The sequence below is a fragment of the Cricetulus griseus genome, chromosome 3 (genome assembly GCF_003668045.3).
Source record: "Cricetulus griseus strain 17A/GY chromosome 3, alternate assembly CriGri-PICRH-1.0, whole genome shotgun sequence".
In the NCBI taxonomy this organism is placed as follows: Eukaryota; Metazoa; Chordata; class Mammalia; order Rodentia; family Cricetidae; genus Cricetulus; species Cricetulus griseus.
In genome coordinates, this window is record NC_048596.1 from 218,576,141 (window position 1) to 218,592,876 (window position 16,736).

General features: G+C 38.9%; 1 protein-coding gene across 1 annotated transcript in view; it reads right to left on the reverse strand.

The window, feature by feature from the left end:
* The window catches only part of Stam (signal transducing adaptor molecule), a 60,353-nt gene extending 43,961 nt beyond the window's left edge, over positions 1 to 16,392 (reverse strand). The window contains exons 1-2 of the mRNA XM_027405250.2: positions 16,148 to 16,392; positions 365 to 449 (exon numbers count right to left, since the gene is read on the reverse strand). Coding sequence (XP_027261051.1) covers positions 365 to 449; positions 16,148 to 16,187 — 125 coding nt within the window. The 5' untranslated portion in view covers positions 16,188 to 16,392. The remainder of the gene's footprint in view (positions 1 to 364; positions 450 to 16,147) is intronic.
* Positions 16,393 to 16,736: the final 344 nt, after the last annotated feature.

Below are 16,736 nucleotides of genomic sequence, written 5' to 3' on the forward strand. Positions count from 1 at the left end.
GGCAACTGATCATAATATCTGAATTCAGGATGCAGAGAAGGGTGGGATGTAGGACCAGGAATAACCCCTGAAAGAATATTCCCAGTGATCCATTCCTCCAACAGGGTTCCACCTCCAAAAGGTTCTTCAAGAGTTCCAAACAGCACCACCAACTAGAGACCAAGGGTTCAAATATAGGAACCTAAAAGGGGTATTTCCCATTCAAACCACAATAGGGTTACACTAAATAGGACAATTCTTCAAATCTTTTTAGTAAAAATGTTCTCTTTTTAAGCTAATTTAGAATTATGATATGCTTTAATTTTCTAATTTGTCTTAATTATTAGAAAGATGAACAAAAACTCCTGAATCTTTGCATACTCACCCAGTTCGAGATTGGCCAACCTTATCACAAATATCCAAGATGAGGCCCCAGTCCTCAGCAGTATTCATCTCACTGGTTGCTTTCTCTGTAGATTATAAAAGAATTACAGATACATTTAAAGTAAAAGTTGTTATAAAATGTTATCACATTCAAATCAAACTATAATGTAACCAATTCTCAGCATCAAGCCCAAATAGTTGCCAGCACTATGATTAATCAGATTTTGATGCCCATCTTTCAAAGGGGCAGGTCCAATCTATCACAATCTACCCTAGTCACACTTCATACTTCATTTGCTTTTTACTTCACATGTAAGCCGTTTTTCTTCATTCAAGTCTACCCCTATATTTTTTTTATTTTCAGAAAATTTTTAGCTTTACTTGGCAATGAAAAGAACAGGGAATAAGCACTCATCTCTATCAAAATGTTTCAGGTAAATAAATTTAGCTACATTTGTTGATTTGTCTTTGTCAAGATGGAGAGGAGAGAAGGCTCCAAAAATCAAATCAAGCTTTTGACTATTTTTCGTTAAATAAAACACGACACATTAGGGCCAATAAAATAGGTTTGACAGACTCTGGATCCTACAATGGAGAGACTTGACTCTTGGAGGTTGCCTAGTGCACGAATGTACAGACATACACACACATAGTAAAAGTAAGTCTAAAACTTGACATATTAAAGACATCAACAGAGACAGGCAGATTGATTTTTAAAAACAAGGGCAAGATAAACATAACAAGCTTTGGGCAGCAAAGTTTTCTCAATACAGATAACCCATATAGGGTATGGGTAACCCATATAGAAGACATAAGGAGAATCAAAATAGGAATAAAGCCTTAAGAACTGGGCTGTTTTATACTACTGAGTTACAAGAAAGTTCAAAATCTGGCAACATCAAACTCTAGAAATGAAAGTGAATAAAGAGCTCTGACTTAAAAGGAATGAATGCCAGCTATAGTGACATACTCCTTTATTCCCAACACTTAGGAGGCAGATGTAGATGAATCTTTGCATTCAAAGTCAGTCTGCTCTACACAGAAAGTATTAGTCCAGCCAGAGCTACATAGGTAAGACATAGGTCTCCAGAGAAAACAACAACAACAACAACAAACAAACAAAAACAAAAAACAAAACATTAAGAGGAATGAACTGAAATGAATGAACTGAAATGAAATGAATCTGAAATGGAAGTTGGTCACTAATTGCTTTCCTTACTCAAGGGCTGTAGGAGAAGACACAACTACCTCTCCTCCATGGGACAAATAATGGAATTTGCTTTCTGGAGATCAAGCAAAGCTTTTTTTTCAACCAGTAGACATGAGAATAGTAGAAATGGGCACAAAGTATTAATTCTTGGTCCAGCATGTAAGGAGAAAAGATGTCATCCCCTCCAACCCAACAAACAAAAAGCTAGATACACTGAAAACATAACTCTTTTTTAGATCTTTCAGGGAAGGGATCTTACCGACAACTACTGACCCACAAACTACACAGACAAACAAAAACAAAGAATTCCAACCGAACACAGTCCTCTCCACAGGAACCAATGGCAAACTGGAAGACCCAAATATAAGTGTCAGACTGGCAGAGCTCAGTGAGGACAAATACCCAAGTTTAAACTCCAGGGGTAAAATCACGAGGATCCACACACAAAGTAGGCTTGGACTATAAGAATTAGACTAGGTGCACAATGAATATTTAAAAAAAAAAAAAAAGGCCAGGAGGAAAAAAAGGAACCATTTTAGAAGACCCCAGAGAACTAAGTTCTTAATACAGCCTGTCCTTGAGAAAAATTAAGGTCTACATTCTATTAATAACTAACTAAATTAGTTTAAGCAGAGAATAAGTCACTTGAGGTAGGAAACTTCCCAACTCCAGCCTCCTCAAGCTTTCCACCTGAAGGAAGAGGAGCACCCAACTCCAGTTTACCTAGCCACTCACCTCACATAATGAGGAAAACCTAAGAAGCATTTATGAAGGTCATGGTATAGAGGCACAGGCTCATCAATATATTACCACGCTTTCATGCCTATCTGATGATACATTGCTCAGGCCTATGTAAAGGCCACTAAAGGTCTACCATGGGTTCTAATTCTCCAGTATACAATGTTGGGATTTTAGCAAATTTTAGTATGATTTTACAAGTCATACTAAAAGACAAAAACAATTTGAAAAATAAAGCAGGTTTCTGACTGAAGGATGACAGAATGCTAGAGTTTTGAAACTATGATTAATATGCAAGAACAGTCTACAAGAACAGATAATGCAAACATAAAAATTCTAAGAAATAAAAATGCATATTAAAAATCAAAATCATAGACAGGAGGGTTAACAAAATTTCTCAGTTGGTAAAGTTGCCTGGCATGCATTCATGAGAACTTGAGTTTGATCCCCAAAACACACATTAAAAAGATAATAATAATTATAGCCAGGAGGTGGTGGCTCACTTGGGAGACAGAGGCAGGTGGATTTCTCAAGGCCAGCCTCATCTCCAGAGCTAGTTCTAGGATAGCCAGAGCTATTACACAGAGAAACACTGCCTCGAAAAACCAAAATAATAATAATCATGATAATCATAATAACCAGAAGAAGCAGCAGCAGCTAGGCATGGTGGTACACAATTATAATCCCAATACTGAAGAAACACAGATAGGTCCCTGGGGTCCACTGGCCATTCAGCCTAACATCAATGAACTACTTTAACCAGTAATAGAATAAATACACATTCTTCTCTAGCCCATACGCATATATAGATGACACTTGAACCATAAGACACACTAAAACAAGTACTAAAATACAAATCATACAATATTTGCTCTCAAACCACTATAGAATTAATGTAGTAAGCAGTAACTGAAAAATCCTTAAATATGTGGAGATGATATGCTTCTTTTAACTAATCTGTTTGTCTGTGTGTATTGCACACATATGTATGTGAGAAGTCAGAGGACAACTTGTAGAGTCAGTTCTATGCTAACAACATGTAGATACTTACGATCAAACTCAAATTATCAGACTTGACAGCAAACAACATTACAATTAAGTCATTTCACTGGGACCAAGTGTTTTGTTTGTTTTGTTTTCTGTTTTATTGTTGCTGTTTGTTCTTGTTTTAGAGTTTTTATCTTCAGACAGGATCTCATGTAACCCAAGCTGCCTTGAACTCACAATGTAGATGAGAATGACCTGGAACATCTGATCTGCCTTTCTCTACTTCTCAGTGCTGGGGTTACCAGTACATCACCACACCTGTTTCATGAGGTTCTAGGAATGGAAACCCAGGGCCTTGTGTGTGCTAGACTAGCACTTTACCAACTTAGCTACCTCTTAACCCAATGCACTTCTAAACAAATTGAATAAAATAATTTAAAGTCTCTGTGGTGGTGTAAGTAAGAATGCACCCATAGACTCATATATTTAGATGGGCAGTCATCAGGGAGTGGCACTATTTGAAAAGATTAGAAGAATTGGGGGTGTGGCCTTGTTGGAGGAAGTGTATCACTGGGGGTGGGCTTTGAGGTCTCAAAGCACCCTCTCTCTCTCTGCTTGTGGATCAGGATGCAGCTCTCTGCTACTTCTCCAGTACAATGCCTATTTGCTGCCATGCTCCCTGCCATGATGGAAATGGACTAACCTCTGATGCTGTAAGCCAAGTCCCCAATTAAATGCTTTCTTTTGTAAGAGTTGTCTGGGTATGGTGGCTCTTCACAGCAATAGGACAGTGACTAAAGCCACCTCCAAACAAAAGAAATACAAAGCAAACTGACAAAACTGAAAACAGAAAAGCAAGTTTTAAAAAATCAGCATGACTGCTGAATATCAGCAAAATCAATATGCCTCTAGGGAAACTAACTGAAAAACAAAAGATACAAGGTACTAGTAGTAGGAATCAGAGAGAGAAAATCTCATGAATATTACAAAATAAATATTACAAACTCTTGTGCCCACTAATTTGGTCACTTGGATGAAGTGAGCTAACTCCTTTAAAGATATATACCTAAACAAGAAAATAGATCATCCAAACCGTCTATCTAAGGAAATTAAACCAAAAAAGTTAAAAATATTTCAAACCACAAAGCATCAGGCCCAGTTGGGTTTACAACAGAATTCTACAAAACATTTAAGGAAAAATATTACACCAATTCTCCACAATCATTTGCAAAAGAATGCTTCATAACTTATCAAGGCTTCCAGTGTTACCACTAACTCAAGCCAGGCAACAGTGTTACTTGAAAACTGCAAATAAATCATTTAAAAATTATAAATGTGAAAACTTCCAGCAAAATATGAACAAACTGAATTCAACAATGTTTAGAAAACATATACGCTTTATCCAGGAGACATCTGCACTAAGGCTGGTTAAACATCAAGACTATTACCTTCTGGGACATGCTTAGCAGACTTCTTTATGTGCTCTGCTCAGCTCAATATGAAAGAGAGATACTAAAAACAGTGGATTGAGGAAGAGACTATGTAGGGGAAGCTGTAGCCACGCCTTCTTAGGGGCTGGCGACAGGGGTACCTGAGCAGGCTTGTGAGGGCGTGGTCAGAGTGAGTAGGGGGACTGCGTTTTCGGTTTCGGTCTCTCTTTGCTTCTTGCTGTACAGACTACCACCGGCTGGCTGGTTCGCTCTGTAAGTAAGGCTTTTCCCTATTAAATACCCTTATATTTCTACCTGACTCCGTATTGGTAATTTCCTACTATAAGACTACAGTAACAAACCACCAGAAAAACTTACTCTGAAGGTCAAAGTCAAAAAGACTTAACTCCATTATCAGCACTTCCAATGAATGTTTGATTTTTTTTTTTCCAAGTATTAACCAGGGACACTCCAGTCAAGAATAAACAGTTGAGACAATCCAATAACATGAAAAATTAAGGAAAACACAAACAGTGGAAAAAAGAAAATAGAAAAAAGCAATTTAGGTTAAACAGAAGCTATGCACAAGGGTCAAAGCTGCATAGAAACAAAAAAGTAGCTAGTCTTGACTAGAACACAGTGATAATGTAATACCATCATAATCTTCTTCAATAACAGATTAAATTTTTTTTAGCCTGAGGTAGATCAACCAATACCAAGATTCTTTTTTCCCCCCAGTCGATGGAAGGGGACCTTATTTGGTACCAGGGTCATGGGCCAGGTATGACCACAACTTTATTTGACTTTCTTCTTGGGGTGGTTGTTGGTATGGCCGCACTTCTTGCAACAATTGACTGCATGAGGGTGCAGGCTTGCGTAGCACTTGGGGCAGATAATCTTGTCACAGTTGTATTTCTGAGCAAGCTGACAAAGGGATGACTCGATGACGCCAACACGAAGGTGAAGCACCAGGTGCAAAGTGTACTCTTTCTAGATGTTGTAGTCTGACAGGGTGTGGCCATCCTCCAGCTGCTTGCCGGCAAATACAAATATCAGTCTCTGCTGGTCAGGTGGGACCCCTTCCTTATCTTGGATCTTAGTCTTGACATTCTCGATGGTGTCACCGGATCAACCTCAAGAGTGATGGTCTTGCCTATCAGGGTCTTCACAAAGATCTGCAAGTTGGTTTCTGCTGCTCATTCTGCTGCGCCTCATTGAAGAGCAATATCAAGACTCTTATGTGTAGTAATTGGTCATAATCATGTTAACAATGAAACCCCCCGCCTTTGTTCTCCTCCTCAATGCCCTGCTAATAATTGAAGAAAATTCCCTATTTGACATACTACTGAGGGCTAGACATCGGTGTTGGAAAGTTGAGTAGCATAAAATTCTTTGCAGGCTTACAAAATGATCCATATCATAGCTCTCAGAGATACAGCACAGCTTACTAATAAGTTAGTCTCTAGCACTGGACAATTCAAATAAACACCTAGCAAAAAAGGTACTAACCCATAGGTACTAGTACATACAGTATGCCTCACTGTATCACCAGTTTTTGGTTGTTACCAAAATACCCAAGACTGGGTGTTCTAGCAGCCCCATCAATTCAGCCTCTGATGAAGATCTCATAGTAAATTTTAATACAATGGTCACATAATTTCATGAATCAGGCAGTCATAGGATTTTAGGGGACAGGCTCAGTTTAAAAACTAAAAAAGCAGTAGCTCTTTCTTATAGGAAGTAATCCAGGTTCCATAAGAACTACAATCATCTCTGCCAACGGTCTGATACTTCCAATAACCTAACTACTCCCTCCCCACTAAGCTCCACCTTTTAAAGGTTCCATCAGCTCTCAACATTGCCACAGTGGGCACCAAGCTTCCACCTCATGAACCTGAGGGGCACATTTTAGCTACAGTACTGTAGTACAATACTTTAATAAGATAACAAAAGCAAGTTATTCATTACTATGTAAGAATATACAATTTTCAAAACCTTTTTTGATTTCACTATTAAGCTCAGAAAATGGTATCTCAAAGTAAAGGCCTTATGTGCAGTTTTTTTTTTTTTTTTTTTAATTTCTCTTGCCTTCCTGTCCAGTCCTATCCTTCATTCTTCCATGACCAAAGCCATAAAACTAGAATTATTTTTTCCCAGAGTGTGTTATGGTAACTAAAAGCCATTCTCTCCACAGTCAGCAGTAAAAACTAGGATTTTTCTAATCTTTCTGTGCTTTTCTGTCTAGGAGCTGGCCATAAAAAATAATAATAATAATAATTAAAACCCTCATTCCAGAGGTGTACTGCTTCACATTCAGGAGAAACAAGTACCATAGCAGAGAGGAGAATCTCAACTGGTAGGTCTTGGTAGGTTTCTCAGTCCATTACCATTAGCCCATAGCCTTTCTGTCTAATCACTTTTCTGCATGGCTGTGCAAACATTAAATTTAAGCATAAAATGTAGAGAACACCCCAGATGTCTGAGACTTAAATAAGACGGTTCCAAGTCAAGAAAAACTATGATAACATCAATTTGTTATGTTTATCTCTTGTTAACCTGTCTTAAAATTGATTTCCTTTTTAAGACAGGGTCTTGCTATATAGCTTAAGCAAACATTGAATTCACTATACAGCCCAGGCTGGCTCTGAATGCATAATTCTCCTGCTTCAGACACCTGAATGATAAGGAGACCAATAAACACCACCATGCCCAGCTTAATCTGTCTTGATACAAGGATATAGACCATGGTACAGTCTCAGAAATAGAATCACCTATCGTCCCACTTACTAAGATTACTGTATAGAAAATTAGAAAATTATGAAATTTCAGTACATACTCATGAAAATAAAATGGATTTCTACCTCATTTCAGGTCATATCTGAAGTGGCTTACAACTATAATGACAAAGGAAACTAAAAGATTCAGACCTAATATAAGATAGGAAAGGTGTCACAGAAATTATAAAGACCAAAGCAATTTGAAAGTAAAGAGTGGAGGGGAAGAAAGAAAAAAATCAAAAAGGATATTAGATACATTTAGAAACTAAAAAGAAATGGACCTCTTTTCTTTCTACTTAAGTAATAAAGCATAAAGTAATACAAACACGAAAGTGTAATGATGAATCCAGACTGGCTGTTGCAGACCACTTTGTAAAAAACTGAAATAATAAGACACAACTGCTCTACTATGTAACTCATTAGAAGAGGTATTCGTATTATTGATTCAAGAAACAAGAGAGCCAAGAGCCTTGAACAAGCAGATAATACAATCAGATCCAGGCTGCTAGAAAAAATTATTCTCTACCAATATAAAACTAGCTTACGAGAGAGAAAAGAAGAAAATATGAAAAAAATTGACACTACTGTAATAACTAAGTTGCTTGCTTACAATGCAACTACAAAATGATTTTTAGTTTTGTTCTGACTGGAGAAGAACTGTCTCAAACCTACCTGCAATTGTTCAGGCATCCAAAATACACTCTAGATTTCTTTGAAAATAATTTACTATTTTAAATGTTTCAAAACCTATGCTCTCAGCCTAAGAATCAAACAATACTGTATACTTAAAGTTCAGTATACAGGTCCTCAGCTGCTTTGAATCTCAAAAAGACCTGAGTCAGCTGAACAGGTATCTCTCAGTTTAACATTTACTTCATCTTTGGGAAGGCAAGCCAGCTGTTACTTTGACTTGGTAGTACATTTTAATAATTAATTCATCTTGGACCAAAAGACAAGCAAGCTATCTTTTAAAAAGGATTCCTACATGTAACTTAAACATTTAAATCTTAAAACCCAATTAATAATACATCTAAGTGATCAAAATGAAACCTACTTTTAAAGTTACTAGCTAACTGAAAGTAATAGACCTATTTCTGATCAACTATAAATTGCCTATTATCATAACTATGACTTTACATTTCCTAAATTAATGAGATTTCCAGGAAGTATGGCATCTTAGTTTCATTTATATTGCTGTGATAAAATATCATGACCAAAGATACATGGGAAGGAAGATTTATTTGGCTTGCATATCCCAGGTCATAGTTCACTGAGCAGAGCCAAGCAGGCCCTAAAGTAGAGACTGAAGTTAAGACCATGGAGGAATGCTACTCATTGGCTTTGTTCTCCATGGCTTTCTCAGTTTACTTTCTTACACACCCCAGAACCAGCTACCCAGGGATCACACCACATCATTAACCAAGATAATGTTCTACAGACTTGCATACAGGCAATTCAGATGGAGGATTTCTCAGTGGAAGTTCCTTCTTTCCTAGGTATGGCCAGGTTTATGTTAAGTTCATAAGAAAAACAAAACAAAACAAAACAAAAAACAAAAAAACCTAAGCAGCAATATATGCTATAATCCTTAGCAAACATGATGAACACCACTACAAATTCTTCTTCACTTCCTATGCATACAGAGGATCAGCATATGACTCAAATCTGTTCATGTAAATCAGAAATGCAAGCAATGCATACAAGCAGGCATGCTGATGCATGCCTTTAATTCCAACACTTGGGAAGAATTAGGTGGATTTCTGAGTTTGAGGCCAGCCTGGTTTACAGAACAAGTTCAAGGACAACCAAAGCTACACAGAGAAACCTTGTCTCAAAAACAAAACAAAACAACAACAACAACAACAACAAAAAAAACCACAACAATGTGTTTAACAACTCTCAACTGATCACATCATTTTTGATGCTGCCTCAAGATCAACCAAATAGTGGTACAATTCTCAATTCTTAAAAAAAAAAATTATTTTCTAAATCAGAATATAAACTACCAGCAGCAACTCAACATGTTTTATAAACAGCAAATGAAGTGTACAAACCATTAATTTCTAAGATAAAATGGGGGGGGCACACAGCATGGACACCACACACACACACACACACACACACACACACACACACACACACACACACACACACACACACACACACACGTGCTTCTGAAGAATTCAAAGCTTATGATTTCATTTTATCTTCAGATTATCTCTACAGTTGTGGTGGTTTGAATGAAGATGGCTCTCTATAGGCTCACTATTAGGAGGTGTGGCCTTGTTGGAGGAGGTGTGTCGCTGGGGGTGGGCTTTGAAGTTTCAGATGTTCAAGTCAGGCCCAGTGTCACTCTCTCTTCCTGCTGCCTGCTGATCCAAATGTAGCACTCTCAGCTCCTTCTCCAGCACCATGCCTGCCTGTATGCTGCTATGCTTCCTGCCATGATGATAATGAACTAAACTTCTAAAGTGTGTAAGCCAGTTCCAATTAAATGCTTTCTTTTCTAAGAGGTGCTGTGACTATGGTGTCTCTTCACAGCAACAGAACACTAAGACAACAGTCATAAGGAGGAGATTAAAGATTTTCTAACAGTATTCAGAAGAATCACACAAGAATGCCTCAACTGAATTTTAAGTCTTCCCAAAGGATTAGACAACTTTTTACTGATAATCAGGTATTTCAGATTTTCTAAAATGACTGTTGAACTTTTGAGAAGTAAATGGGACAGGATAATTACCTCTATCAATCATTCTACAGGGAAAGGATTGTCCTTAGTCAGCTTCAAGATGTTACAGTTCTCTAACCCTGAGCAATGAAGGCTTAAGGCTCAGTGGTAATAGGTGTGCTTATGTTTCAGACACTGGGTTCAATCCTCAACATTCAAAGGAAAAAAAAAAACAAGCTAGGAAAGAGAAAGATATTTCAGGCCAGAAGAGAGATATATCTGACCAAACACAGTTGCATAAAAATAAGGAGTAGAAATACACTTTAAGAAAGAAATGGAAGATGAGGCTGCAGAATTAAAAAGATGCCAAGTCAGACACAGGCCCTTCAAACCTGTAATCCCAGTACTCAGATGCAGAGGCAGGAGGATTGCTTCAAAGTACAGCCTGCTTTACACAAAAACCATTAAAGCCTGCCAAGGTTTCACAGCAAGGCACAAGGAACCAGATTTGAGTTGTTATAAGCCATCACGAGGAGTTCATATTAGCTTGTAGATTCAATAAAAATATTTTATTCAAAAGGGTTACATTTGCCGGTCCTTGGTGTCACACGCCTTTAATCCCAACACTTGGGAGGCAGAGGCAGGAGGATCTCTGTGAGTTCAAGGCCAGCCTAGTCTCCAGAATAGGCTCCAAAGCTACACAGAGAAACCCTGCCTCAAAAAAAAAAAAAAAAAAAAAAAAAAAAAAAAAGTTACATTTACATTCTTTACAGGGTTTCTCTGTGTAGACAAGGCTGGCCTCGACCATGCTGGAATTAAAGGCATGCACCACCACCACCACACAGCACATTTACATTCTTAAAACATGACCATCAACCATCACTAGAAAAAGAAAAAAGTTAGAAGCTTCTGTACTTATCTAAATGGTATTTACAGTTGCAGGAATAGAGGGATTTATTCAAAGCATACAAACTATACCAGTATCCTGAAGAAGCAGGGTGGATGTATCTATTACAGTCAACAGTACATATTTGTTGTCAGGAATGTAGAGAATTACAACCATGGAAGACAAAATGTCACACAAGCTACTGACCTGTGTAAAAATGTAAACAACTGATGTCCAGTCATAAATGCTAACTAATAAAAATGTCAAAAGCTTCATGATTTGAACATACTGAATTTGAGATACATGAAGCATATTCAACAGCAGTAAAGAATCAGAGTATCAAGTGTTTTGACAAATAACCCTGACAGCAACCCTATGAGTAAGGTATTTATTTTCACAACTATTTACAATACTGGAAAGTGAACTCAAATGTATGATCCTGTCCAATACAAAATTCTCCCATTCACCAATAGTAACTTAGCAAATTGTCTAGTATCATAATTATGACTTTACATTTCTTAAATTAAATATGTAATGTTTTAGCCAAAGTCATGAATTCTGCACTTTAGGACAGTGGTTCTCAACCTGTGGGTCACAACGCTTTGCCAAACCTCTCTCCAAAAAGTATTACATTACAGATTCATTAACATATCCATAACATATTACAATTCCTAACAGTTATAAGGTAGCAATGAAAATTTTATTGTTTGGGGGTCACCATAACATGAAGAACCATGTTAAAGGGTTGCAATAGGAAGGTTGACAACCACTGATTTAGGACAAAAATTCATCTGGCTGTGATTTATGATGCTGACTGGACTAAGCAAAAAAAAAAAAAAAAAAAAAAAATGTATGTGTAACATATTAACAGTAGACAGACTATGAATTGGTCAAACAGAGTTTGACTAAGAATGCTACTTTTAAAAAAAAATTAACTTATTTCTTCTTATTTAGACAAGTTCTTGCTATATACCTTTGGCTGGCCTGGAATTCACTAGGTAGAGAGACTATCCTCTAACCAGAAGAGATCTACCAGCCTCTGCCTCCTGAGAGCCAGGATTAAAGGTGTAGGTCACCACGCCTGGCTGCTAACTTTCTATTATAAAAATCAAAAGCAGCATTTGGCAGAGAAAAGGAAATGATTCAAAGATATTTCTTATTGGCACTAGGCTTGCTGTTATACTCCCATCATCTTAGCACCTAGGAGGCAGAGGTAGGAGCATCCCAAGTTCAAGGCCAACCTGGGATACACAGTAAGACCCCCATCTCAAGAGAACAAGCCAAAGGACTGCAGGGTATAGGTAAGAGGTAAAATGCTTCCCTGGTACTTGTAAGGCCCTGGTTGGTTCTCCAACACTAAAGGGACGGAGGGAAGCCAACACTTTTATATTTTAAAAGTCAATATAAATGGAACATTTTAAAACAAATAATGAAAACATGGAAAGGTAGCTCAGTTTTCTAATGGATTGTTTTTAAGTGGTAACAGAACACCAAACAAACAATCTAGAAAACTTTCCATAATTCATTACTAGCTAAATTGTGTGTTTAGTATGTTCTAGGAATTGCCCCTAAGGTATTAGGGACAGGAATGAAATGTTCTCATCTTTATGATGTTTATACCACACAAGACCATCAGGTGATGAACTTACCAAGAAAATGAACAAACAGTATTAAGTAGAAAACGATGAATTCTTTGTGTTAAGAAAGAAAAGGTTAACTAGGAAAGCTCTTAGAATGTGATTTTTGAATAGTGCCCCAAAATGATATGATGGACGTCACAACCTTAAAATACCTATGAAGCTACAGAGGCAGAAATGCTTGGAATGTTCAGATCCAAGAAACCTGAAATGACAGTGAGTCCAAACATCACAACCATCTCTCTTGATGTGTATATATAGGAAATTACCAGAGATTTCTCAACAGGTAGGTGACCTTATCCAGTATTTTTTTTAAAGACTAATGACTTTTATAAATAAAAGCTTTTTGGAAGAGCAAAGGAGTTACAAGAAATCCTACCACAGAGCTCCAGCCAGTCTGTCTAAAAGGGGTTGAGATGGCTGAGTATGATAACACTGAGGTAACAAGATTCTGGACAGAAGTTAAGTAGAGCCAAAAGATTTCACTGACAGAATGGAGTATGAAACAATCAAGGATGACTCTTAGACATCAGAACTGACTAACAGGAAATATTAATGACTCAATCCACTGGGATGGGCTAGGATGCCAGAATGAGAAGTTGGAGGAGAACAAAAGTTTCTGACATGCTTGTTTCTAGACTCCTATCAAAATTTAGTAGAAATATGGAGTAGATGAATACCCAAATCTCCAATACAGATTAAGACTATTTAAACTTGTGAGTCACTGGAATACATGAAGTATTTAAAGCTAAGAGAGTAGCTTTTTTGTTTTAAATCTTAATTCACAAATAAAAAAGTAGAACATTTTGTAAGTGCTTTTTAAACACTGACTCAATTCTACCAACCCTGTAAGATAAGAAACATTAACAAAGGTACAGAATATCTAACCAACTAGCTCAAAGTCACACTGCTGTTAAACAGCAAGCCTGATAACTTGAATTCAAGCAAATCACTCCAAATTCTACTTAACACCAAGCCTCCTAAGGCTCTAAGAGAACAAAGTGCCAAAGCAGAAGAGGTTTTATTACTGAGCCCAGGCTGCTCAACATTTAGACTGGGGGTGGGGGAGGCAAAAAGACTAAAAAGCTAAGCAGAAAACCAGAAAAAGTTGTGACCTAGAAACTTATGGATAAAGAACAGAAGAAAAAATTTTTAAGGCCTCAATTTAAAAATGGATGAGGAACTGGTTTTTTTGGAATTGGTAAATACAAATAAGCAGGGAATTTGATGGTTATCATTATAGGTCAAACTGAATTTTTTAAGAATCCATGTCTAGCAGTTTTAACATACTTTCAACTCAACATGCATTTATTCGATGACTATGTAGCAGCTAAACAAGGATCAAAATAAAGAACACAATGATATCTAATGCTTGATTTAGTACAGACAAAAAATGGTAAAAATTGTAGGAGTTTTGGGAAGGTGAAAATCACAATAGTTCAGAAACACAAAGTATGTAAACACCCTAAGAGACAGTAAACAACGCCTGAAGACTTCCAAAATCATGACTGGCAGTGAGATTCTACTGGCATCTACTGAGTAAAGGGCAAAACCAAAGCTAACACTCTTCACTGTATAGAATATAATCCCTTAAGAATTTTATCTATTCCAAACTGCCAGTAACGTTGTTACAAGAAACTCCAGGTTGCAAGAATCAGCAAATAATTCAAGTTGAACAAGTTGGATTCTAAACTGACCTTAAAGCACAAGGGCATGTAGAAAGGCAGATTAAATAATAGAAACAAAAACATAAAAGTAAGAAGGGGCCTGTGTTTGAAATGGATGTCATGGGTAGCAAGAACAGGTTTTTTAACACTAAGAAATACGGGCAGTGGTGACTCATGCCTTTAATCCCAATACTTGGGAGGCAGATGCAGGCAGATCTCTGTGAGTTCAAGGCCAGCCTGATCTACAAATCTACACAGAGAAACCCTGTCTCGAAAAACAAAACAAAAAATCTATCTGAATCCAGTGCAAATGTGGGCTCAAAAAAAAAAAAATCAGAAGGAACACCAATATTAGGCCCTGAGTTTCGTTCCCTACACCACAAAAACAAACCGAGCCAATAAACGAGACTGATTAGCAGGAAGCAAAATGACATTACAACTAGATATAGGAGCAGCTATAGTGAAACACGCCTTTAATTCCAGCACTTAGGAGATGCCTGTCTCAAAACAACAACAAACGAAAAACTAGATATAGGTATAAGTGCTGGGAACAGAAGCACCAAATATCATTTTATATTGATACAGTACAGCAATGCAATGGTCTTCATGGTTGTATATAAAGTCAATGAACACTGTGTTCTGTAAGTACTGGTGCTAAGCACTTAGTAAACACAATTTTCCAATTCATTACTTATTTAGCATTATTGATGATTTCTAAAGTTCCATCCACTGCTCAGATTCGGGACATTCATTTAAATCGCTATGAACCAATCGGTAAGTGGCAGTAATAGGATTTCCAGTGCGACGTTATAAAAAGTTCTAAGAGGAAAATTTAAAATTCACCCCTCATAAACAAAATTCATAAAGCCACTCTAACAAGTTATTCTTACATTCTTTTACTACTGGGATTGTTAAAATCAGTCTTGCAGGCTTGGGGATATGGTATTGGTTTGCTTTCATTCTACACTTTGTTGCTAGCGTAGTCCTGCATGAATTCGTCAACCCAAAAATTCTCTTTCAAGAAATTCAAATGCCATTATTACCTTCAGGCCAGAAAGAGACAGTTAACCTGTTTAACTGATACGATCGATTTCTAATAATAATGATTCAGAAAACAACAAAAATGTAACATTTCAGACCCCTTTCTGGATGCAAAATCCTTTTCCCCACTTCCCCAGGGCAGAGAGGCCCGGCCTGAGGAAAGCATCCCAAAGGTTCACGTCTTCTTGTGTTCCGGTTGTTGCCAAGTAGCGTATCCTCATCTCTCCCGATATTTCCATCTACCCGTAACCAGACCTTTCTCCTCCAGGGACCGATATAGGAGCTATTTAACACCACCACCCCCCAAGTAACCTCACCTAAAACATTTTGCCAGTTCCTGGAGCTTCCCATATGCTTTCCATTGGGCCAGGCAAATACTTTAGCGATGGGGCTTATATTCAACCTGCTCAAGCCAAGATGCGCCCCAGCCCTCTGCTCTCCTCCAGAAGCCGAGCCCCAGCGGCAGATGGCTCCGTCGGCTGCTCCTCCCGAGGCAACCCGTCACCCCAAATCCCTGAAGCAATTCCCCCGGAGCCCCCCGAGTCCCGTAGCAGGGCCCATTAGAGAGGTTCTTAGACCCATTTCTTTCCAAGAGGATGAGCCGAGTCCCCGAGCTTCTCCCGACTCGGAACGAGGGACCCCAGAGAGAAGAACGTGGGCTCGGCCTTGGAGCCCAGAATGGATGCGTGGGGTGGGGGGGCGCGGCGTGGGCTCGCAGTCCCGCGGGCGAGGAAAACACTTACCGACATCCTGGTCGAAGGGATTGGTGGCAAAGAGAGGCATGTCCGCTGCGCGCCGAGGTGTCCCCGGGGACTGCCCCTCGACACCGCGGGAGTCAAGGTACGACGGAGAAAGGAGGCCCCTCAGGTACAAAAACAGCGACGGCGACAGCCTACACAGGATCCTCCTCAGCCCCTCCTCTCACCCACCCCCGGCAAGAGAGGCGGCGGCGGCGGCGGCGGCCACAGCGGAGAAGCGGCACAGGCCCCCGCGCGCGCGGGGCGTGTCGGGAAGCGAGGCGACCTAAGCACTGCCTGCTCCGAGTCTGACGAGAATCCTGCCCTTCCGCCGCGATGCACGCGACGAGACCCCTTTCCGGCTTCCTCTGTTGATCTCCCACGTGTCGGTGGGATTAGAGGCTGTGTTTTCGGCTTTTCCATTGCCCGGGAGTCTCGGGAGGACGAGGTCCTTCAGGCGCGCCGAGGCCGACTAAGCACCTCTGGAGTGATTCAGACACTGGGAAAGAAAGAGGCTTCAGTGTGGGTCCAGCCAAGCCCTTCGTTTTGACTCTCAGAGTTTATTCGATGGGTTGTTGCACTGTTGTAATCCCTC